The 23585-nt window shown below is 39.5% G+C and overlaps 2 protein-coding genes and 1 long non-coding RNA gene across 8 annotated transcripts; 1 reads left to right on the plus strand and 2 right to left on the minus strand.

Annotated features, from left to right (window-relative positions):
• The first annotated feature begins 1495 nt into the window (after positions 1-1495).
• LOC112847708 (uncharacterized) lies at positions 1496-17233 on the plus strand. The gene is made up of 2 exons (XR_003221436.1): positions 1496-1733; positions 16281-17233. It is a non-coding gene; the product is annotated as an uncharacterized LOC112847708 (long non-coding RNA).
• Positions 7503-16389, minus strand: spmap2l (sperm microtubule associated protein 2 like). 5 transcript variants are annotated; one of them, XM_013270338.3, is made up of 10 exons: positions 16269-16389; positions 16137-16167; positions 14703-14759; positions 14126-14260; positions 12336-12464; positions 11961-12006; positions 9204-9289; positions 8977-9118; positions 8373-8475; positions 7503-7673 (listed from the first exon to the last, which is right to left on the minus strand). In XM_013270338.3, exons 1-10 carry the CDS (start codon positions 16285-16287, stop codon positions 7630-7632), a joined length of 792 nt encoding a protein of 263 aa, XP_013125792.1. In that variant the 5' UTR covers positions 16288-16389; the 3' UTR covers positions 7503-7629. The 5 variants fall into 5 exon arrangements, with proteins under 5 accessions (XP_013125792.1, XP_013125790.1, XP_019219306.1 ...); XM_013270336.3 differs by having other exon boundaries at positions 8373-8507; XM_019363761.2 differs by having other exon boundaries at positions 8373-8553.
• A 1909-nt stretch (positions 17234-19142) lies between the features above and the next one.
• On the minus strand, positions 19143-23572 carry arl9 (ADP-ribosylation factor-like 9). 2 transcript variants are annotated; one of them, XM_003443423.5, is made up of 4 exons: positions 22924-23566; positions 21361-21538; positions 21034-21209; positions 19143-19453 (listed from the first exon to the last, which is right to left on the minus strand). In XM_003443423.5, the coding sequence occupies exons 1-4, from the start codon at positions 23209-23211 to the stop codon at positions 19277-19279; spliced, it is 819 nt and encodes a 272-aa protein (XP_003443471.1). In that variant the 5' UTR covers positions 23212-23566; the 3' UTR covers positions 19143-19276. The 2 variants fall into 2 exon arrangements, with proteins under 2 accessions (XP_003443471.1, XP_005467261.1); XM_005467204.4 differs by lacking the exon at positions 19143-19453 and adding an exon at positions 19487-20742 and having other exon boundaries at positions 22924-23572.
• Between the last annotated feature and the right edge of the window lie 13 nt (positions 23573-23585).

Here is a 23585-nt window from a genome sequence, read left to right on the forward strand (position 1 = left end):
CATTTAAAAAAATTATCATGATCTTTGGTCTTTATTTTGAGTGAAATCTGGTATTGCTTTTTAGAGTATGTTATATAAAAAAAGGATCACCCTGCAGATTTTTAGTCTGAAAAAGCTTTGAATTCAAATTCACTTCTTTTCTGTCAGTCATTTACTTTTATGGGCATCTTTTTGGTTGTTGTTCTCAGACATCATGACTGAAATAATTATGGACATTCCTAATCCTAAATATCTTACAAGACACAGGACTTTTGTTTGCAAAATAGATGATTTTTAGATAAAGTATCTATTCATATAAGTGAAGACAGTCATGAAGCATCGTCTCCCAGGCCGCTCCATACAACAGAAAGCAGACCTGTATTCCTGTCAGCTTTCCTCAGATTCTATTGTCAGACTAAGCGACTGAGCCTGCACTCATGTCACACAGAGACATACCTTGACTCCATCGCTTTGCAGGGCAAAATCTAGCCACAAGCAGTGATATGTGATATATCGCAGGCTGTTGCTCATAAACAGATCGTTTCTCTTGGAAGGGATGCTTGGGATTTTTAAGTGCCTCTTTAGCTTGCTTGGCATAGACTCAGCAACACCCAACCTCTCCTGACTGATGATGCACTTAAGGTGAGGGAGGCTGGTGTGCCTATTGCAACTGAAACAACTGGACAGGGAACTTTTGTGATCCTGTCCCCGGAAAGTATCTTTTTTCTCCTCTCTTTAGGTGTTGGGTCATTTGCACTGGTATTTAGTTATGATTAGACCGCTTATTAACCTTCTTGCTGTCAAACAGAGCCCTTGATGCTCCCTTAGTTCCCATCCCATCTTAGTTACCGTCATCCAGCAAACTGTGCAAACAGACTTCGGTTCCCTTTAACAGAAGGGTTTAACTTAAAGGGAATTTAATCTGTAAAGTAAGTAGCAGTAAATTAGTAAAGTTTTAAGCAGTTATATAATGCATTAATATCCAAAATATCCTGTGACACACCTGGCTTTGCCTCAAGGTACACCATTTGGGGGCCACTGCTCTGCAGTAGCCTGTAGCTTAGCTTAATATAGTGATGCCATGCAACCACGTTAACCTTTTCTCGTCATCGTATGAAAGCGCGTTATGAGATGACGCGAGTGAAAATGCAGTATGCTACTGTATGAACAAATGCTGTGGAAAAACAACAGAGAAATCTCATGTCAGCTCCTTCTACATGATCAGGAGATGAGCAACCAAAACTGGCGCCCATTAGGCCCCTGAAGGTTCTTATCTATATCAGATGCTATGATGTCATTGTGTTGCCTAGCAAGCTCCTACAAACAGTTAAAATCGCCTGTTTGTTGCAAAAAACCTTTTAAAGGCATCTTATCATTTTCATCTCATGACAATAACTTCTATCATTTATATACGCAAAACTTTCATTATACGTGAACTAAATTATGACATCATCATGTTGCCCAGCAACCACATAACAATGGAATAAAAAGCACAGAAAAAAACAATACAGCAGCATGAGCATGTACTAGTGCAATGACAATGAAACAAAGCCGAGGGTTGCCAGTTAAAGTCTACTCTGAGCATTAACTTGCTTATGCTGCTGCTGAAGTTTTAGATATGAAAATGTGTTCTGAACTTATCTGAAATGAAAATGTGGTGTGAGAGGAAAGGAAAGGAGGTCTCCTGCCAAGAGGCTAGGAGCAAAAACACTGACCGTGGGAACTTTCTGCAGAAACCAACACCGACCCAACAGGTAGTTCCACTGCTCATAAACACAGCTGCTTTTCATAGTTGATGTTTTAACTGGCACACTCGTGAATTAGGATCTATTAGCGCTTACATTCACAATTACTCACATTTTCTGTATTTAGAATTAACAGACAAAAAACGCCTGTATGGTGAGAGGCTTTAGAGGACTTGTATAGAAATACAAAGCACACACACACACACACACACACACACACAGTGGTGGTGTCTGTTTCCTGGGCCTGGGGGTGTTTTCCTCTGTTCAACCAAGCATAAAAAGAAAGAAAAAAGTCACACCCACCAAAGAAAAAACAAGTGCATTTTTTATAGTCCCTGTTGAAAACACACATTATGTCACAAACCCTGCTCCTCTTCGCCTCCTCATAAATCTCCATCTTATCTCACAGTTTGGATTGCTTAAAATTGTAAATTGGTTTCAGGAGATATATGTGGTTGACTTTTCTTTTCTTTACTGCCTATAACAGTACAAAAGTTCAGCAGGTTTGTTAAGATATTCAACCAGGTTTAAAGGGTTAATATGAGTAGTTAACCATAGTTACCTCATAGGGTTTGCTCTTGAAACTACGCTGTGTAATTGGCCTGTCTGTGTTTGAATTTAGACGTGTTTAAAGCTACACTTTATTTACATGTTGGTGGCACCATGTTAACAAGGTGTATGATGCATGTTATAGGATATTTTCTTCATATTCATTTAATCACATGTTCAGTTTCCAACATCAGTTTGTGTTTCGTTAGTCTCTAACCTTCACTCTCTTCTTGTCTTTTCTCTTAAAAACCATTGTGATGGTTTGAAAACAGGACACTTGCACCAGTTTCTGTTCAAACCGTGGCTGTGCAGCACAGTCGGCTTGTGGGTGACAAAACTTTAGAACTACTCAGCCAGCATGAGCAACTGTTTGAGGTTATTCGTAACAGGAAACCAAAGATAATAAATAGACACAATCGGGCAGATCATAAACAATAATATAGTTTGTGTAGTTTTATAAACTTGTGATTGTGAGAACCAGTTTGAGGTTTTTTCCTCATACCCCATCACAGGACTCGATTTAGACGTAAAGTTTTTTGGGCTCTGGGTTTCAGTTATAATGGGTGTAAGATGCTTGGGTATGTATTACTTGAACGTCCTCACATAGCCAAACAAGCATGCCTGTGTGTGCATACACACAGAGCGGAGCAGGCAGCAGTTACTGTTGGGGTAACAGTGGCAATTTACAGCCATAATGTGAGAACTGCTCATCCAAATGCCTTGAAATTCATCACTATAATCACTTGTGTGACCAGTAATGCACATGCAGACTTTGTCTAAGGGAAATACCCACAGTTAATAGTGTTGTGATGTTAAACAGAGAATTGTAGTCCGTGCTAAAAGTGTTAGAAAAACAGATCAAAAGTAGGAAAGCCAAAGGAATGCTGCACGTTAGATAGAAATCACTTAGGTGCAAAAAAACAAGTTCTTTTGTGAATGAGGCATGTTGTGCAAAGCGCTTTGAGTGCTCAAGTAGAGTAAAAAAGTGCTATATAAGAAGTAAGGTAAAAGGCTGGCGGATGCTCGGATCACCCATAAGTTCTTTGGCATTAAAATACTCACAATAATAAGAAATATGTTTTGGTGCTGTAACACCAAACACGTGTTTGAACACTTCATGAAGTCTCACATTCAGAATTCACTGCTGTGTACAGTAATTTAAGTTTTTGAGGGCCGAGTGCTCAGGTTTGCTGGTCTGGGCCAAACACTTGCAGAAATAAACATGAAGACTTCAGCTGATGTTGTAAAGGGTCAAAGGTCATGGAGCTGTGGAAGTGAGACTGATGTTCTTGCTCTCATCATGTTTGACAGAGGAAAAGTTCGCGGCCGTCCTCGAGTCACTCCGGCGAAAGGACGATCTGCCTCCCTGTTGAGTGTGTGCGCAGAATTTGAATGGAGTCTGGTTTTGTGTGTTGCTAAGAGGACTCGGCCGAGCTGCGAGGAATCTGCACTGCTCAGTTTGCAACTCGCTTTTTTTTTGGTCCAGTAAAAGTGCAACTGTTCTGATCATTTTAACACCCAGGACAGAAAACAAAATAGATCATCTCTTTTAGCTTCCTGAACTCACACTGTGACTTCCTGTGTGTCTTAATCTTTCTGGTTGAGTTGTTTTCTGTATCTTAAAGGCCCAACTTGACGTTTGATTCATTTAACGGCAGTTAGTTTTAGAACTGATTATTTACAGGTTTTCTAAGCCCTTTGAGTGGGAACTGATTTCAAACTTTACAGATAACTGAAAATTCATTTTTGGATCCTTTTCATTATAAAAACTAACAAAACTGAACATCACTTGATGTTATTCAAAGGCCAAACAGAAGAAGAAACTCAGGTAACCATAATCTGTCATCAATCCAAGAATCAAACACCTTGTATAAAAAGCTTTAACTGAAGATAATCATTAAAATTAAGAGTCAGCTTGGTGATCCTGTGCACACAGAAGCATGGGATACTTAGTCCCAAGTGCACACAGTGATGCTTTAAAGACCTTCAGCAGGGTGTCAGACTTAGTGCATGCCATTGTTTATGTTCTATTAATAGCAAAGTTCTATCTGAAAGAACACTCCTCATTTTCTAATAGGTCCAGCACCACTCCCTTACTCGGAAATTTCACCCACATATTAAAAGTCAACACATCACAGCAGAAAGATCAGCACTTATATTTGTAAAGATTCGTCCTTTTAAATGGTTATACAACTAAAAAACAACAACACTGAATACAGATATTTGAACTGCATTTTGCAGTGCTGACCAACGTTACTCGATTGAAAAAAGATATTTTTTTATTTAGACATCTACAAGAACAGCAAACCACCACCACAGTCCTGTTTAGACACTTGTAGGCACGCAGACAGACCTCTAACCCGCTTTCCAAACTAACATTTGAACATCCCTGGACTGATGACACACTTTCAGGCACTCAGGATTTACACTCTGGTATCCTTTCCTCCTTCTGAGCATTTTTCACTTATCTGTTTTGTCCGGTTCTGGAACATTTACTCAAAAGAAATAACCCAAAGTGAACTCATATGGAAGTTCTGCTTTTACCTCAACTTATATACATATAAATGGTGGTTAATTAACAGAGTTTGCAGACTGAAGTCCAGTAGATTTATTAGTTCAAAACCACAGAAGCAGCAGGCAGAGCTGCTGCTGTGGTTTCCAGGTTCTCACTGCTCTGGGAAATATTTACCAAAGGGATTTTGTTTGTAGAAAGTCCCTGTAACTCCACCCTGACACAGTTGTTTGCAGAGCAATGCCATGCAAACAGGAATGAAAGAGATAATTGATTTTTTAAATACTACGATTTATCTGTGGTAATTCTGAAGGATCTTCATAACTGGACTGGTAAATATTAGTTTTAAACTCGGGTCTAAAGCAGGAAGGTTTTATAACATGACCTTACATTGTGCCACGAGTGACTGCATCAGCACCCTGAGAACATCTCACTTTAACTGCTTCCTGTATTTAGCAGAAGGTGTGGACTCGCCATACAGCAGCAAAACATCCTGTGTCAGGCTGCTGGCAAAACACACATGTGACAGATAAAAGTGAAGTGAAACGCAAAGACTCAGAAACAAAGTCCTGATGGCAAAACAAACGTGGGTGTGGAGGTAAAATAAATGGATTCATCATTTTACTTAAAACGGCTCAGTTTATAAGCTGTAAAAAAAAAAGATGAGTAAAGAAATGCTCACATCCTTCAGGACCTGACATGCTATCAATAATTCTTTAGTCTCAATATTTGCATATTTCCATATTTACACTTGCTACTTTGAGCACACTATTGTTAACCTAGAATCACGGTACAGCGGTCCAGGTCATCCTGAGTAACTCACATGGTAGTTCAACTCAGGAGAGCAAAATGTACCCGGCTCAGCCCATTGCTGTCTTTTTACTGAAGCTTTCGCTGCTACTTTTTCAGAAAGTTTTTTTTCTCTGGCTTTTGCTGTTTTTTTTCACCCATTTTCAGTCCAGTCCTGGTATCCTTCAGTTGATTCATCTACTGTTCACTGAAGCCTCAGCAGAAATAGTTTCAGGGTGAGGGTGACAGAAGGGCTGAAAGAAGAAATCCTCATGGGAGGGAAACGGGGAGAAAAGGCTGAGGTTTTTGCCAAATTACACAAGAACTGGAATGAAATCAGGACTCATGGAGTCCAGATTAAAGATGTTTGATTTAAATCATCATCAGTATTTCCTTGCACAGAGGAGGTGGGCAGGAGAGGTACAACAGTGAGTCTCTACAGCCATCTGTAAAACATGGTGGTGGCTCTATTGTGGTTTGTGTTGCATTTCAGCCAGTGGTGGTGGGATTAAATTGTAAATACAGAAAAGTATCACCATATTCTACTACAGCTTCATTTTTCAGCATGGCAACAATCCCAACAATGCCGCCCTCCACAGTGGAACACCATCAGTCATGGATTGGCCTCCCCAGAGCCTGGACCTCAGCATTACTGAAGAAGTGTGGGATCGTCTTGACAGAGAGCAGAACCTTATTCACCCACTAATCAGAACAAAAATTTGCAGAAATGTCTAATATTACAAAATGATAAAGCAATTACTTTTTGTATCTGAAATGTCAAAGGTCATATCAGGACAGATGTGGATCTAAACGCCAATGTAAACAGTTGCAGAGGTGAAAAATCTTATTTTTTGCTTTACTCTGATGAATAAAGTTTTAAGGTAAATTAAGGGGGAACTGTTTAAAATCATGTTAAAGCTTGATTAATAACATCAAACCCCTTTTACTACAACAAGAAATGCAAAGCACAAATGGAGAAACTAAAAGATTTTTGACTCCTCTTGCATCTCAGTCAAATTCCCACCTCTGAGAACGTTTTCTCAGCTAACAGGATTTCTACTTTTTATTATTTGCTTTGCTTTGCCTCCATCCTCGCCACCTCCTCTGCCTTCTTTACACCTCACGGTTGGATGTCGTGATTGCAGCCGGCTAATCCCTGATTAGCCTCACAGTGGGTTGTAGGTTCACTCTAGAATAATGGATGAGCAATTTTTACAAAGCGCTTAGTTACAGCAGCCAGTGGTGTAAATAAGATAACAGCAGGATTTTCACGATGATGTCCCAGCACCTGGCATCCTATGTCAAAGTCATGACCTTTGACATAGGAGCAGCTTCTGAATGGCTTCTACTTTACCCTGGAAAAAATACTGAGAGATTTGTGTCATGACTCTGACAGTGTTTATGGATTCATACACACATGGTTGTAATAAAATGCAGAATCCTGCTCGGCTGCAAAGGAAAAACCACGTGGATCGCAGTATCGTGCCGAGGCTCAGACAAAAGCTGCAGACTGTAGACGGAGAGAGCCACAGACATGTTTTTATTCTTAACATTACTCCCTCAATCTGCCAAGGCATCAGAGATTTAAACCAGCAACATATCATGTCAGCCATATCCAGTCCAACGCTAACTCATTTAAGATTTCATAGACATGCTGATGATGATGATAACAGAGCCACACAGAGACAGACACTCCAGTGTTTCCCTGTTGGATCTCTCTGGCTCATCATTAATTTCACAGTAAGTCGGGGGTTCATTCTTGGTACTACTTTTTCTTTGTACAAGCTGTGATAACTCGCTCGAAATAACTGTCATAATTACCATTAAAGAGACTGTGAATGTAAATAAAGCACAGAAACATGAATACAGGATCTGAATTTCAACCTTTAAATGTTTCTGTTTTAGTCTGGGGTGGAAAACACAAAGAGTTCAGTCTGGTGAAACACCGACTTGATGGTGACACGCACTCAGATGGACTGGACGTTTTTCCGGCTCCACTCTGGGTCTCGTGGTGGGATGTAGTCCTTGGAAAGCTGCTTTGGTTCTGCCAGCATCTCAATGCGAGCGCTCGCTGTGGCTCTCCTCGCTGCTCTTGAAACCTGATTATTGAGATTCAGACATTAAATTCCATTAATCACAGCCACTTGGAAAAAAAATAAGTGAGCAATAAAAATTTAAACTCTAGTGGTAAAAGCTGGTAATTATGCTGCATTTTTATGACCTTCACCAAAACATAAAAGGCATCTTGCAAAACAACAAGTCCCAGAATTTCTCCGTCGGCAGAATGACATTAAATATTCATTTGCCTGATTATAATTATTGGAAAGTGTCACAGTTCATTAAAAAAAGGTTTTTATGATGTAAAACAACTGCTTCACACAGCTGGAAAATATTTGAATTGACAGTGTGATGTTGAATACACAACCCTAACAAACAGTTTTAATTTATGCTTTGCTGAAAGACTTTTCTAGTGTTCCTTAAAAGCCGCACATTGCTGGTCTTTGAGCCTCCTGATGGTATTTATTTGGCATCATAAACTTGGGGTTAGACTAATGTTGGTGTTATACTTTCTGTAACTGAGAGTATGTGAGGGTTTGCTGGGGTTCAAGGAAATTTCAGAGGTTGCAAAGGTGTAAAATAAGGCCACAAGCAACACCGGCTCCTTCAAGCAGCCTCCAAGAGGACGAAGAAATGATAAAATAAGAACACACTTCTTGTTCTTGGAGTGTACATGCTAGACTAAAAGTAGTACAGTATTTAGTGACATGGGACGATGCTGTGTTAGTGAAAACACTTACATTCCAGATGGATTCCTCTGGACGTCCAAGTGCGCAGCAGATGTTGCTCTCCTTCAGTCTGGGCAGCGACAGCTGGACGAGTCTCTGCGAGATGCGAGCTTTTCTGGATGAGAGAGAGACGATGGAAGCAACGCTCTGCAGACAAACAGAACGTATTCGTTTCTACTTTCACAACACATCCCTGCAGAGACAGAGGAAGGCTGATTTTTTTATAAATCTGCTCGACCACTTCACATTTAGGTGCAAAAAAATAGCCCGAGGGTCAAAACAGATCAGATGAAAGTGGCTGCTGACGATTACATGGAAGAAAAGTTACTAATTACCAGAAATAAAAAGATTTTATTCTTATTTTTATTACTCTAAGCTACAAATATGTGGCTTTTATTGCAGTGTAAACCCCATTAAACAAATTCTTTCACCACCAAAAAAGCAACAATTTTCACGCTGAATCTGTGCCAATAAAATATTGAATGCATATTTCTCAAAACAGTGTGAAATTAAGCCTCACTGTGATTACACAAGAAGCCACGAGGCGTCAAACTGAAAAGGAGCATGGATGTTTGCACGGATTTGTTTCTGAAATGATCTGCTCTGCTCCTCTTACCTCCCTGCTCCTCTGGAAGTCCGGATGTGCAAGTTTGGGTTTGGAAAGCTGCAGCAGTCGAGGTGTGATCACGGCACTTTTCACCCTGGGTTCGGTGTGCCACACAGGACAGTTTTTTTCACACTGAGGCGTGTGAGGAGGCCTGTGGGACAAGCAGACGGCACCTTATATCGTGAGAAATAAACCCCTGATAATGCAGGGCTTCATAATTCTCACATTCTTCTTACATTAGGCCTTGCACAATCGTGTTCCTCAAAGAATCCTCAAAATCTCTATTTTTTCTTCTCAGTACCAGCAGCTCTCTGCCTCGCAGCTTCAAAAAAATATGCAAATACATGTTAAAGATAAGGTGATAAGTATTCTAAACACTATGGTATGGTGAAACTTTCATTCCCATAGAAGGCCAGGATATGGCCAAAAGCGAGAAAACAAACAGACAAAGCTAAATGAGTCAGCCTTACTGGGAAAGTGACTAAGATGTGCGTCATGTAAGTACAACAAAACTCTGTCACAGCCTAATTAAGGAAAAATGTCAAAAAAAGAGAATATTTACAACATTTAACCTTTTTTTTCGGTAGTTTATTGTCTGACCGTGTGTCCAGTTTGCTTGTTATTATTCAGTCTTTGTGTGCTTCCATTTATGTATTATTATTGCCTCAGTAGTTCAGCTTATCTTCACTACAGGATCAGATATGGAAATGCTCCCAAATCATTTTGGCTTACTTGGCACTCTTGTTCTTCACAATCTCCTTTTTGGGTTTGATTTTTATCTGCTTTGTTTTGTCTCACTCATTTATCCGTCTGTATCTTTTTAGAGCAACAAGATGAGAGGATCAAGTCTGGCGATGGTTACTTCTTAGACAGGACATTAAAACAGCAATCACTGTGATGTTTGTAGCCTAAAAAAAATGCAGACATCAACTTGTACTGATTTGGAAAAAAACAAAAAACAAAAAAACCTGGGATGCATCTCGCTCCATCCAACTACACGTTCAGCTGCTGCCGCTGGGCTCGGGATTTATAAAAAGACTTCCGCGGCGGTCTACGAGGGTCCCAGAGGTACCGAGCTTTCGACAATAAGCTCTATTGTCTCCTCTCCTCGCTCTCCCACAGTCTGTCACTGAAATAACAGATGTCCGAACGCTGGCTTCCTCACACTGCACGGTGTTGGGCCTGATCCTCTGCTCGGCCTTCTCAGATTTAACTTTATGATATGTTACATTCTGCTGGAATTAAACTCGAGACTTTGGTTTGCATGTGGGCTCCCGCAGGGAGAATAAAGGCTTTGGAGTTTGACATGTGATGGGGGGCCGTGGAAATATTCTTTAAAGCAGACAGCTCAAAGAGTTTGTCTGGCTGCTGCTTATATGCTTCTCAATGTCGAAGCAGTAACGAGCAGTTTGACATGATGGCAAATGGGGGAAATATATAAATATACCATGTAAAATTTCAAATCCACCAAACCAAACTGAGTCACATCAGCGTTTACTTAATTAACATGCATTTAGGGCCTCACCTATTAATTAACTTCTTACTGCGCAATTTATTTATTTATTGTTTAGTCTTAAAAAGCTCAGAGTTGCCAAAGTATTGCAACAAAAGAAAAGACTAGTGATTTTATTTGCATCAATGCAGGACTAATCTACGGTAAGTAAGCTCCATGTTAAGACACCTCACATCTGGAAAACTGGTAGACAGTAGGTCCTTAATTGTGTGATATATGAGAAATGATACTACTGATCATGTTAATCTCTAAAACAGCAGCATGGCTCATATAATAGGCAAAGAAAGACTCCGCAAAAAGAGTCTTTCAGTGTGTCTGCTGCCCCTTTGAGGCCCTCTCCTTGAGCACCTCTGGACAGCTTCCAGTGGCGACCAAGGAAAGATATTTTAACAGTGCTGTGCACAGTTAAGGCCATTTTTTGTTGAATGTCTTCTCTCAGACTCGTCAGGATGTTATAGCCCAAACGATTTGGGGAGAAAAGGTTTTTTTAAAATGTTTCATCTCTCATTTGGATGAGTCTTGGTATTTAACCTGTGGTGGGGCTATCACCTTCAAGGTGGTTCTGAAGGTCGTCATGTGCAAAGATGTCTACCTCACTAGAGGTTAAATACCTGGGAGTTGCAATCGGACATCTAGCTCTCTGTTAATCTCTGATAAGAAAAATTATGGTCTTTGTTTCCCAGACTAAGATTAAGCCTAGTCCTAGACTAAAAACATTATCAGTGGTGATCTTTGTGGAATTTTTCCTTATAGCCTGGGACTTAAACCATGACTAGGAAAGTTGATCATAGTCACTCCTTGTATTTGATACAGTGGTTGATGTTTGCCCTCTGTGCAAATTTGAGGTCCCTGGTGTTTTTGCAGATGATGCAAAAACACCAGGGACCTTCAAACACCTTCAAACCGTTTGAAGCACTTGAGGGGAGATCAAGAATAGAATAGAATAGCATAGAATAGAATAGCATAGAATAGAATAGAATAGAATAGAATAGAATAGAATAGAATAGCCCTTTATTGCCATTCTACATGTAAAACGAAATTATGGGTGCCCCACGCCAACTGTGCAGGAGAAAAAATATATATATAAATAGTAAAAACATCAGGAATAAATAGCAAACAGAAGAGATATATACAGTCTAGAGGAATACATAGAAACTGGAGGAATATATACAAAACAATGGAAAGGCACACATTGGAGAGCAAAGTGCTTGGAGATAGTGCAAAGAAAAGACTTGGTCTGAATGGAGTCTGTATGTGAGTGACATGAGTGATGAGAGTTACTCAGACCGTGGCTCAGATCGGTGAGGTGGGTGGGCAGTGGTGGTTTGTGGGGGGATAGTGTTTGTTAACAGTCTAAATGGCTCAGGGGAAGAAGGTGTTGTGAGTCTGGAGGTGTGGGACCTGACTGCCCTGAGGCACTGACCAAAGGGCAAAGGGTCAAACAGGTGAAACTGGTGGTGGGTGGGGTGCGAGGCGTCACCTGTGATGGACCTGGTATTCCTGAAACAGGAGGATCTGGCGATAGCCTCCAAAGAGACAACCGTGAAAGAGAAGGTTTTGTGTTTTCATTTTTTATGTAAAGAAACAAAAAACATTTTCATCCCATCTTGTATTGCATAAAAAAATTTAAACCAAGCACGGGTTTGGTGCTTCTTATGCCTAGACGTCAGAGGAAATAGTATCCCTTGAGTTACATGTAACAGCTGTTTCAGACAGATAATTTGGAAATGGTTCATGTTGAAATAGAGAAGTCTAGAAGATGCTTATTGTGCAGGACTGTTCAGCTGCAAAGATAATGTGTTTGCATGTAAATGAACACACATGGATTAAGTTTAGCATGCACTGAGGCTTTTACCCTGCATCCTGGGAGCTACGAGTCCTGGTTCTGGGTGTCGACAAACGCAGGGTGTTTTCGTACTGGGACGTCTTGGAGGAAGGCCGCTGGGTCTTCCTGAAGAGGCTCGCCGTCGCCTCCTCCTCCTTCCTGCAGGAAAATGGAAGCCATTACCGCGCCCATTATGTGCTGTGTTGTGTGTCTGGAACAAAACATTGTCTTGAGCCAGAAAGAAAAAAGTAGGAGGAGGAGATGATGATGATAAAGGGGCGATTCAGAACAATGGTTAAGTGTCAGTGTTCAGCTGATGACGGGGGCATGAGTGGAAAATGCAGCCGGAAAAACATTTAAATGTCATTAAACAGTCGAGACTGCGGAGTGACACTCGAGGTTAAATGCTCGCTTCGCATTGTTTTGCTCCTCGACGGTGTGTCACCGATGCAGAATCCTTCCTGATTCAAATAACGAGGAAAAAATCTGATCAAACTTTTTATATCAATAAAAAAGACGAATGGCAAACATATTAGAAAGATTAACAAATTGGTTTTGGACTTTTCATGGCATTTGTTGACATTAGCAATAAAAAATACAAAATGTTGCTCTTTTGTTGTTAATGCTGTTATCTTGAACTAACGATCCACTCCTCTAAACTGAAAAAGGCTGAGTAAAAAGTACGAAATTGCCACCACAAACAATTTATCCACACAACAGTTCAAATTTGAGCAATTTTCTATTAAAAAGCAGAAATCAGAAAATATTTAATTGTTAAATTTCAACACTGCCCCCTTGTGGTTAAAGTTTTAATTAAAACCTACAGAGGGTAAATACAAAATATACCTTTAATTAAAGAATTTTACATTTTAAAATATAAATTTTCTAATGCATCTGAAAGATTTCTAAAGATCACCTTCTTTTTTGGACTATTTTCCGGCTCAGATGCCAAAAAAGCTTCTCAAACATATGGACTTGTTGATTTTCGTTGTTTTATATTAACACTGACATCATCTGTCTGGACTTAGGGATTTCAAATCAAATAGTGATTATAATAAATAAATAATAATTAGTTGCACACCTAATTGGCACACAAAGTTCAAAAGTACAATCTACAAATAGCTAAAGTAAAGCAGCTAAAATAAATAACATGACACTAATGATACCAAGGTTTTACAGCAATTGTATTCATAAAAGAACATAAATCTTGAGCACAGAGCCAAATAATCAGATTAGAAATTAACAAAGCGGACTAGACATCTTGCCTGCACTCTCATTAAATTAGACATTGAGGCTAATTATCAGATAAAATAGACGTGCAAATACATTTAACTGATGTAGCCTACAGCAAATCAGTAGGATCACTATGTATGGAGTGAGCATCGTGAATAAAGCTCCTCTATAGCTGATGCTCTGAACCAAACCAGCAGGTAATCAGTGTCATCTTCAGTTACATTGAATTATTACTGTAGTTCAGTGAGCTGCACTTCCTGCGCGTGGGCTTCTGATTGAGTTACACCGAACGTCGCTGCTCTTTTAATCCGACAGCTGATGCGGGAGAAACAACAAACAGAAGAGCTGTGGACCTGTAGCTAGCACTAATCGAGCCTGACAGCTCTCGAGGGTGATCATCTGGCATCAGTCCTGAACATCACTTTGCTCTGTGCTAAAGAGCTCTGTGAAGATTTCCACACAAATATGTTGATGCTGCACAACATAAAAGGCTTGTGTACACTGCTCTGATCACAAACAGCCCTCCCTCTCATGTCTTTTTGATAGAGTCATCAATAATGTTGGAGGAACAGGCGGGCTACAGTTACCTCCGGTGGTCCTCCCTTGCTGAGAAATCTCTTTTGTGCCTGGATAGGTATTGGATTCTTGCACTTGGAGCGGCTCCGAGCGCTGAAGCAGAGATGGGCCATACAGGCTCCTGGTTGCCCCAGCTCAGCTTCTCACTGATCAATAGAAAGGTTTCCAAAAAGGAGCTGTGATGATAAGCATCTTTGTGCAGAGGCAGAATAAATATTTTCCCAAAGAAAAAAAATGATCCATTCAATCAACCAAGCATAAATTCTTCTCATTTCTCTATTGTTTTTCTCTTTTAAACACACATTCGGTGGGTGCCAGACATCTGTCTTTAATTATGCACTTTGGAGAAATTGCACTCAAAAGAAGGAAACACTGACCACATAGACTCCTGAATTCTTGGGAGTCAGTTTTAAGTCAATTTTCAAATGATGTAACAGCTGGACGAGAACGAAGTATGCTCAAAATGTTTAGGGCTTTAAAAACAGACGTGTGATGAATAGCAGCCATTGTGGCGTTACAAAAAGTCTGTGTGCAGAAAGAATTCGATTTTAATCAAGGGGAAGATGCTCGTGTGAGTCAGCTACGCACCAAGGAGTCGTGGCCCAGACTGTTTTTGAGGTTTTGTGTTGAGCCAGCTCCAAGATTCTGTCAAACAACACAGCATTCACAAAACAGCAAAAACTAGCAATAAATACGAGTGTATTTCAGGGACTGTGGGCCCAAAGGGGGGCTGTGTAATCGCTCAGTGAGTTTCCCTTCTCTGTTGAGGGTTTTCCATATTTTGGCTTCCAAACAGTCTCGCTCATTTTTTAAAGCTTGGTTTCAACTTTAAATCTTTACCACCAATCAAAAAGCAAAGACGCGACTGCCAGAATTTGACCGTGAGTCATTCATTTTCATGACAGTGGTTTCCTATTTTGCAGCACCACCTCCATTTAACCCCTTTAATATCTGCCATGTTCCAAAAATACTCCCTACTAGAGGTTACTGATTATATAAAACATGGATTTTTACAACATAGCTTTGAATTTTCAGGTGTTGGTTTTAAGCTTGCATCAGTGTTAGCCTCAAAGGCTTAATCTAAAACTGTAGGCAAACTATTTCCCCCATTTATTCATTATGTTTTTTCAGCTGGTTACACTTTTAGCTCTTTTAAATGGTTTAATCCTGACTTTTAGCTTAACGTTTCTACTCTTTTTAATGACTTTAAGTTAGATGGTTTTATCATGATTTTACCTAACCGGTTAAGAGTTTTGGTTTTTTAACTGTTTATTGCTGACATTTAGTTTCAAATTCCTTTGCCAGACTTCAAGCTAAATGTTTCTTCCAGACTTTTTAATACTTTTAGCTTTATTCCTGCCTTAAGCTTTTTATTCTCAACATTGAGTTTTTTAAAACTGTTAGCTACTATTGAGGTTTTGTAGTCACATGAGCACTCACCATGTTTAGAATAAGGCCCCAACTACACAGGCCTTGACTGGTCCACGAGTAACATTTTAGCAGTCGCCCACAGTTTGCATGGAACACACCAACTTTACCTGCAACTACTCTCAGAGTGGTAGTGATACACCACAGAAACTGGAAACAGAGACCTTTCTACTTCATAAAAAACTAACTTTTATTTTGCAGTAAAGTTGTGCCACTGCTCAGTTTGCAGACAAGTTGGCATCTTCTATGAAAATTATAGGCAACTGCAGCAATCTGCACACAACTAACACAATTACAAAGGTGTTTAAAAAAAAAAAAAAAAAAAGTATCCCCTCTGCGACCGATTTCCTTTCGCCAACCTATCGGGGGATACATTTTTTCCCCTCAAAACCTACATTTTGTTACACCCGATATGGTGGAAAACTCTTGAGCAAGAAAATGCTTTATCTGCTGTTTATTCCTGAGTTTATAGTTGGTAGGAATGTTGCAAAGCACAATTTCTCCTTATAGTGGTCAATATTTTACACAAACACACCAAATCTATTGAGAATGATTAACTTTCTGAGAAATGCATAAAGATCAAAACCATTTCACCTCTGTGATGGACCAAATGTGGACTGAACAGCTGCAAGAATAAAAAAACAAAAAAAAAACAAAAACGAGTTAAGGCTAAATCCCCCCGAAATATTTGATGACTATTTTGCATGTATGAAGTGATAAATTTACCTTGTTTTCCAGACACCATCTCCCCTTGCGGCTGCTGTTAGCTGGATGTGTCAGCTTGATGTCACATTACTCTCTCCATAGCCACAGCAGGAGTCCTTAGCAACCAGCTCCACACCTGAGGACGCCCTGAAACTGGAGTCTGTGTGGTTAACTCAACCATCCGGCCCACTCAAGACTTCAGAAGCTGGACGTTGTAAGGAAAGTGGACACTTCTAGGTCAGTTGGGAGGCCGACTGTTGCTGTGGCATTCTGGAGAGCTGGATTCAAAATATAAATGTGCTCCAATGGTGTGAAGTGACTAAATGTCAAGCGCTATGTTTGTGATGGGGCTTTGTGCTCACATGAGCAACGACAGAGCTGTGCTGTCATAAACAAAACTATGTGAAAGGTCAAGGGTTCAAAACCCTAAGAATTTAATGCAAAAGAATAATTCAGTGGAAACTGTTTATTTAAATGTGAAAAAAATGGCCAATAAGACATCATCAAACTGTTTACACATTACTGTAAAATGCATGTTTTGGTTTTGGAAAAACAGGAGTCACAAAAAATAAAAAGTAACGCGCCCTTTAAATCACCAAAGTGTTACATATGAAGGACTTCAGTGATGTGCTTCGTCTTTATCTGACAGTTCAGAGTTTTAAACAGACATTGACAAAAAAGTTGTTTTATTCAGTTTTTAAGATTAAAAAAAACAAACAAACTCCCTTTTAAAGCATTAAGACGACACACAATGAATAAGGTAACAATGAACGTATTACATGTGTGTGTTTTTAAAGCTGTAACACTCCTGAGCGATAATAACCTCAAAATAAAGCAGCAGTATTGCAGCAGAGATCCATCTCCATGTTTGTTTTTTCAGTTATGCTTAAATGTTTCAAGGCTTTGATATTAACGGCAGAACAGAGTCAAAGTTTGCACTTTAGTGGCCCCACATGGCAGAAAGGTGTCACTTTCTAGCATTTTAACAGTTAAACCCTTCATGAATTTTTTGTTGTTGTAATTTTGCCTTTTTCCGTACACCACCACAGAGGATTTTAAATCAAACAGTCCAGATGTGTTTGAAGAACAGACTTCTATCTTAAATTTAAGGGCTTCAACAAAAAATTTCAACTGTTTAGGAATTACAGCCTTTTAATACACAGTCCAGTCTCAAAAGTAATTGGACAGTTGACTGATGAACAATTCCCTGCTCGTTATTCAATAGAAATTCAGCAGATAAAAGATTTGAAGTTGCTTCCAAGTGTTAAACTTGCATCTGATAGCCGTTCACTGAATTTCTCAATATGAGGTCCAAAGAAATGTCGATTAAAGCGAAGAAGGCCATCATTGATCTGAAAATCAATCTAAACCTATCAGAGAGAGAGAGCAAACACTTGAGGAGAGGCCAAATCAATAATGTGGTATCGGCCAGCTCAGCAAAACCTAAAGGCCTGGAAGACCAGGGAGGAAAAATCAGTGAGAATGATCCCAGAATTCTTTCCATGGTTACGAAACAGCATTACAACATCTAACCAAGTCAAGACTGCTCTCAGGGAGGTGGGCATATCACTGTAGTGTACAATCAAGGAAAGCCCGATCACACTAGGGCTGTTCGATATAACGATATATATCGGATGACGATAGAAAAACGTCTATCGTTTCATTTTACGCTATCGTTTGTTTCGTGGTGTCGCAAAATAAACTGTTTACGGCAATATTTTTTCATTATTTTGATGGTCACTGTAGTGGCTATATTAATTTCCTAAAGTTCTCTCTTTCTCTTATGTTTAATATAACCACACTACAGACGGACAAGCGCTTGTTTTTATGCGTTGTCGTTAGCAACAACGACGGTAAAACCACCTCGTGTCCGCTTGTTTATTTTCCACATAAACCTTTCACAATAAAGCTCAAGATCCTGTTGAGACTTTTCAAAATAAACTGAATCACATGAAAGATGCAGAGTATTTACGGATGAGAAGCAAAAAAGAGCCGTCAGGTGCTAAAAAATAAACCTTAGACTCAAACGTTAGAACAGGCTTTTCCCCGCAGCACGCTGTGTAATAAATACTCACAAAGAAAACAGCGGCCGTTACAACCTATGTCTAAAAATGTATCGTTTCATGCATCAGTTAAAACACTCGACTCCAGGTACGCGACGCCCAGCTGGAAACACTTCACGCAAGTCGAGCTGCCCGACATTCACAGAATTTACAGAAAATGTTACATTTTTGTGATTTATATCGTTATCGGACGATAGATGTCTTAATATCGGGATATGAGATTTTGGTCATATCCCACAGCCCTAGATCACACTTTATCAAAAATCATATAAATATATATATACACCTTTGAACAGATTAAACCAAGACTAACTTTTACCAGAATAATGGGTTGACAAATGCATGGAGAAGGAGAGGTGTGTATAAAAATGGCTGTAATTCCTCAACAGTTCATGCAGCACTTCTATTAAAACCCACGAATTAAAGCTGAAAGTCTGGACTTGATGTTCACTGTGGTGTTGTGCAGTCCAAAAGCACGAAATGTTATGTTTTAATTTGAGATCTCAGTCAGTGAAAGTTAGTTTGGGCCACTTGTCTCAGCTGATATGACGAATTTAAGCAGCTTGAGATTTGTATGCAAGTATGAAATACGCTGACACATTTAAATCATTAAGATCGATTTGAAAACTACTGCAACTGCAGCTCCAAACAACATTAGAAGGAATTAAAGATTTAAAACACAGTAACAGTCTTGTAAATGTTAACATTTGTGGCTCCATACATCACCTGCTGGTACAAAAATAGAGATAATGGTTTTGTGTTCTCCCAGCTTGATACAAATCAATAAAAAAATTTAACAGGGCAACAAACACAGTGAGGGTTTATTTTCTCCTCACAAACGTGAAATACCAACAGAAATAAATACCAGAGGTTTAGCCTACAGATGTAGTGAAAACAGTAAAGTAAAAAAAAAAAGTGCAAAGAGCTCACTGAATGTGATTAAGTGACAGGAGTTAACAGTGCGTTTCATAAACCGTCACAAACCAACTGGGAGATCAGGGCCTGAGCGTCCTGCACGCCAGAGCTCTGCTCCGTCTCGCCCTTCTTCACGTGGGTACCGATGAGGAACAAGCGCCGGTCTCCGAGCTCGGACAGAGACAGAGCGTCGTGGAGGTCAGTGATGCTGCAGGAACCTGGAAGATCCTGGAGAAAGAAAAACAAAACAATGAGCATTAAGTAAGATAAGGATGATATACTCCTATATTATCTAAAAAATATAAAGATGAACATATTTGAAGGGATATGTGTAATGTCTGAGAAATCTTTACTGACAATTTATCCACCACCGAATTACAGCAGAATAAAATTTGCAGGGTCTGCTGCTTCACTGATTTGAACCCAAAATATGAAAATGAGAAAAGGATGGAAGCCATCTTTCAGATTTTATTTTGTGACATCAAAATTGACAAACGTGCTTTTTAGATGGACAGAAAATGCAAACAGATACAAGTCAAAAGGAAATGCAAGTGATAAACTGCCATATCCTTCAGTTTTAAAACACCTGCACTTTTCTGAACTGTGCATTTGCTATAAGGATACTACAGCACAACTCTGTACTTCAACTGTATACTTTATGCACAAATCTAACAGTTTTTTACCTGAATCTGTTTATACTGTGCTTGCAAGTTTACAGCTCCAGACAATGTGCATGCACAAATGCTGCAGACCTGGCTGTCTGCAACTAAATGCTTAGCATATGTATACCAATATTTTACTTATGCACTGGTTGGACGTATTAAATATCCATGAAGGTGATGCCAGATGCCATCACTTTTTAAACCTCATTTCTTGGCTATATCCCAAATATGGATGGAGATTGGTTCCATAAGTATAGATTAAGCATAAGATGCTTGTGGAGGACACCAACATGTTCCTCCATTTTGTCGTCACATAGCAAGCTCTGTCTGACTCTGCCGCTCCATCTAGCTTCCTCTGGATTCCATCATCAGCCATAGAGCTCAAAAACGTCTGCACCTCATCACTGAACCATGGTGTTGGTTCTCGTGCAGCCATTTTTTTCATTACCAGGGTTTAAAAATGGCAAGTTGCTCTCATGCCTTATCGAGTGACGCCATTGACTGGCCAATCGGTGACATGCAGTCTGTTGACGTCACATTTTAAGATCAACTTAGCTCGCTTTGAACCCTGACCAAGGTGTTCTATCCTTTGGATCGCTACCCACAGCTCGTGCAGAGGGAAGGAGCACACATCTACCAGTAACATCACTGGTGCACATTAAAATGTTTATGTGGCACAGACATGCATTTTACTAAAAAGCTGAACATGTCGTACAGAGGAGCTTAGTGGGAGTGATATCAGTGTCACAAGACTGTGATGAGGTGTGTTCATCGATGCCTAATGCAGCCTTTCCCAAACTTCAGGCAGCTGCAGCTTATCTTGATATCTGAAAATCTCCATTTAGTCGTTTCCTGCTGTTGACATGTTACAAGATAAGAGTTCAGGATAAAAATAAATAAATGTAATTCTTCACTACACAGAACACAGAAGTCAGAATAAAACTGTCATGTCATGAATGTAAAGCTCATTTTGTTTGGCAGTTACATGTGTGAATTTTATGTTCAAAGTAACTTTATGTTTGATTTGTACATGACAAAAAAGAGACGAATGAAAACAGTAAAAGCCAGTTCTATTTTGTGTTTACTTTAGTTGCATCAGTTGCAAGTCTAAAACAAATCAATCGAACTTGTTTCTTTCACGCCCACCTGTTTGTTGGCCAGCACCATTAAAGCCAGGCTCGGGTAAGAGGCCAGCAGCTCGTGTAGGTGTTTCTTCGCCACTGGAAAGAGCTGCGGGTTGGACGAGTCGACTACAAACACCAGCAGCAGTGCTTTGGGCATGTATTTCTGCCAGTATGGCCGCAGATCCTCTTTACCTCCAACTGTCAAAAGAGAGAAACGACACACAATGTTCAAACACGACTCCCGTGTTTATTTCTGTTGCATTTTATGCATTAGACAGCAACACATATGTGATTTTCAACTGGCTCATATGAGACAGTAGGGATCAGAGCATACTAAAGATGGGCTTACTTTCCAGAAACTCGATATAGCACTCATCTCTGTTGATGGAGACAGCGTTGAAGCCCTGTGTCGGCTGTATGTCCTGCTCCAGGCGGCCGGTGGACAAAGACTGCAGCAGGCTGGTCTTTCCGGATCCATCGAGACCCAGAACCAGAACCTGTGTTCCCCCTGACTCCACAGGCTGGGACTGGAACACAGACCACACTGGATCAGAGCCTAATATTCACACCAATATTAAAAAGGATTATTTCCTCTATGTTGTCATTGCTTCAGGAAATGTAAATGTAAAAATTAGTTGAGTTTTAATTTTAATAATTATTATCTTAAAAAGATGTTTAATTATTATCTTAAGAAGAAAATCAGATATTAGCAGACACAGCACTGATATTGCAGGTTAGTAATTAAAAATAAATCTCAGGCTAGAAGTACTGTAGACGGTTTCTCAATCTGAAAGAAACGCCAAAATGTATTCTTTAGAAAACTATTATTTAGGAACAGCTAATATTGATAATATATACCAAATAAATGTCTTAATGTTTCAGATATTGATTAGTATATAACTCTAATATATAATATAACTCTAATATATATAATATGATGTTTGTTTTTATTTCAGTTTAGTCTCACTTAATTCCCAGAGTGTGTTTGTTCATTTTAGTTTATTTTTATTGTCTGAAAAATGACTAGTTTTAGTTTAGTTTTTGTAAGTTTCAGGGCCAGAGTTTTAGTCTTTTAAAGTACTATTGTATTTCGGGTACATGCCAGATGCAGGATTTAGGAAATTCACTATAGATGTTACAACACAGAACTTTTTGAAAGCAGTTGATTCCAGTCTTTTAGATGTGCAAAGTCTAATCAGACAGTTTGCGATAGCAGATTTTTTTTTTTTTTTTTACCAAAATAACAAAACTTAGCACATTTAATTGCTCTTTTTAAAAAATACTTAATAAGAATAAAATTGGAAAAACTATTTTTATTTTTATATTCGTTAAATAAAATTAGACAGAATTTTTTTTTAGTTAACTTTAATAAACTTCCGTCCAGCAGGTCGAGCTCAGACATTGTTTTAGTTTAGTTAGTAAAATGTAATATGTAATAATAATAACCTAAAAAAACCTTTTGGCTTACACATCCCATATTTTGTTTTAGATATTTCAAAATGTTCATTTACTCAGTGAAATTAATTAATTTTACTATTGTATTTACTTAATTATTTTATTTAATAACTTCTCTTGGGATGTAAATAAAAAAAATTAATGAATTAATATATAAAATGTGTGGATTAATCCAGCTGCTGCCTCACTAAACTGTCCCGAAAACCTCCTTTGAGTTGAATGGAACAGCCTACATTTCCCAGATCACCACGCGGGAACCCCAAAGAACGTGCCTATGCATTTGCCGCTGAAAGATGTAAAACTTTACGCAACATGTAAAATAAGTTATTTTACTGAAACGCTTCTTCGTCTCGTCTTAAGTGTAAAACCCGGGGGAGTGAAGGCACAGATGTAGTGTTTTAGGAGCAGCAGTCTGAACATTTCCACACAGGTGTGTCCGGTGAACGTGCCTCTTTACCTGTGATGTGTTCCGAGCTTCAGCAGCTGCTACAGGTTCAACCACGGCGGTTGAGGGCTCAGTAAACTGTGTCTGCTGCTGCTGCTCAGCTTTAATCACCGGAGTCTCTTCCTCTCTTATCTCCTCCTCTCCTTCTCTCTGCTCTCTGTCACTTTCACCGTCCTCTCCCAGGCGTGTTTCGGGCTTCTCCTCCCTGGAGGAGGACGCATAGTTCCAGATAAGATAAGCGACTCCTCCCGCCACAGCGACGGAGGCGCCGAGGACACCAGCTCTGCTCAAACTCAACATGGTGCTCAACTGCCGGCTTTGCTGCTCTGTCTGGGCGCCGTTTACCCGTTTGCCTGCGACATGATTGGAGTTCTGGCGAAAATATAAGTCCGTAAGCGCTTCCCCGCCCCTCTCCTCTGCTCAACAAGTGGATTAACAGACAGGAAGCTCCGGAGGAACTTCTCAAAACGATATTTCCGGATAAAGTGCGCGGAGGTGTTGATGCAGTTCTGAGACTGTCCGCCAGATGGCGCAAATAATCTTGAAATGTTTTAATACAACCATTTCTTTAACGCTGTTATTCGCACTCTGACAGCTAGGGTGTCCAACTATAATACACTTGCATTTAAAATATATAAATTACTAGTAGCCAATATAAAGTTTAAATTTTAAGA

This window comes from Oreochromis niloticus, linkage group LG2 (assembly GCF_001858045.2).
Source record: "Oreochromis niloticus isolate F11D_XX linkage group LG2, O_niloticus_UMD_NMBU, whole genome shotgun sequence".
NCBI lineage: Eukaryota > Metazoa > Chordata > Actinopteri > Cichliformes > Cichlidae > Oreochromis > Oreochromis niloticus.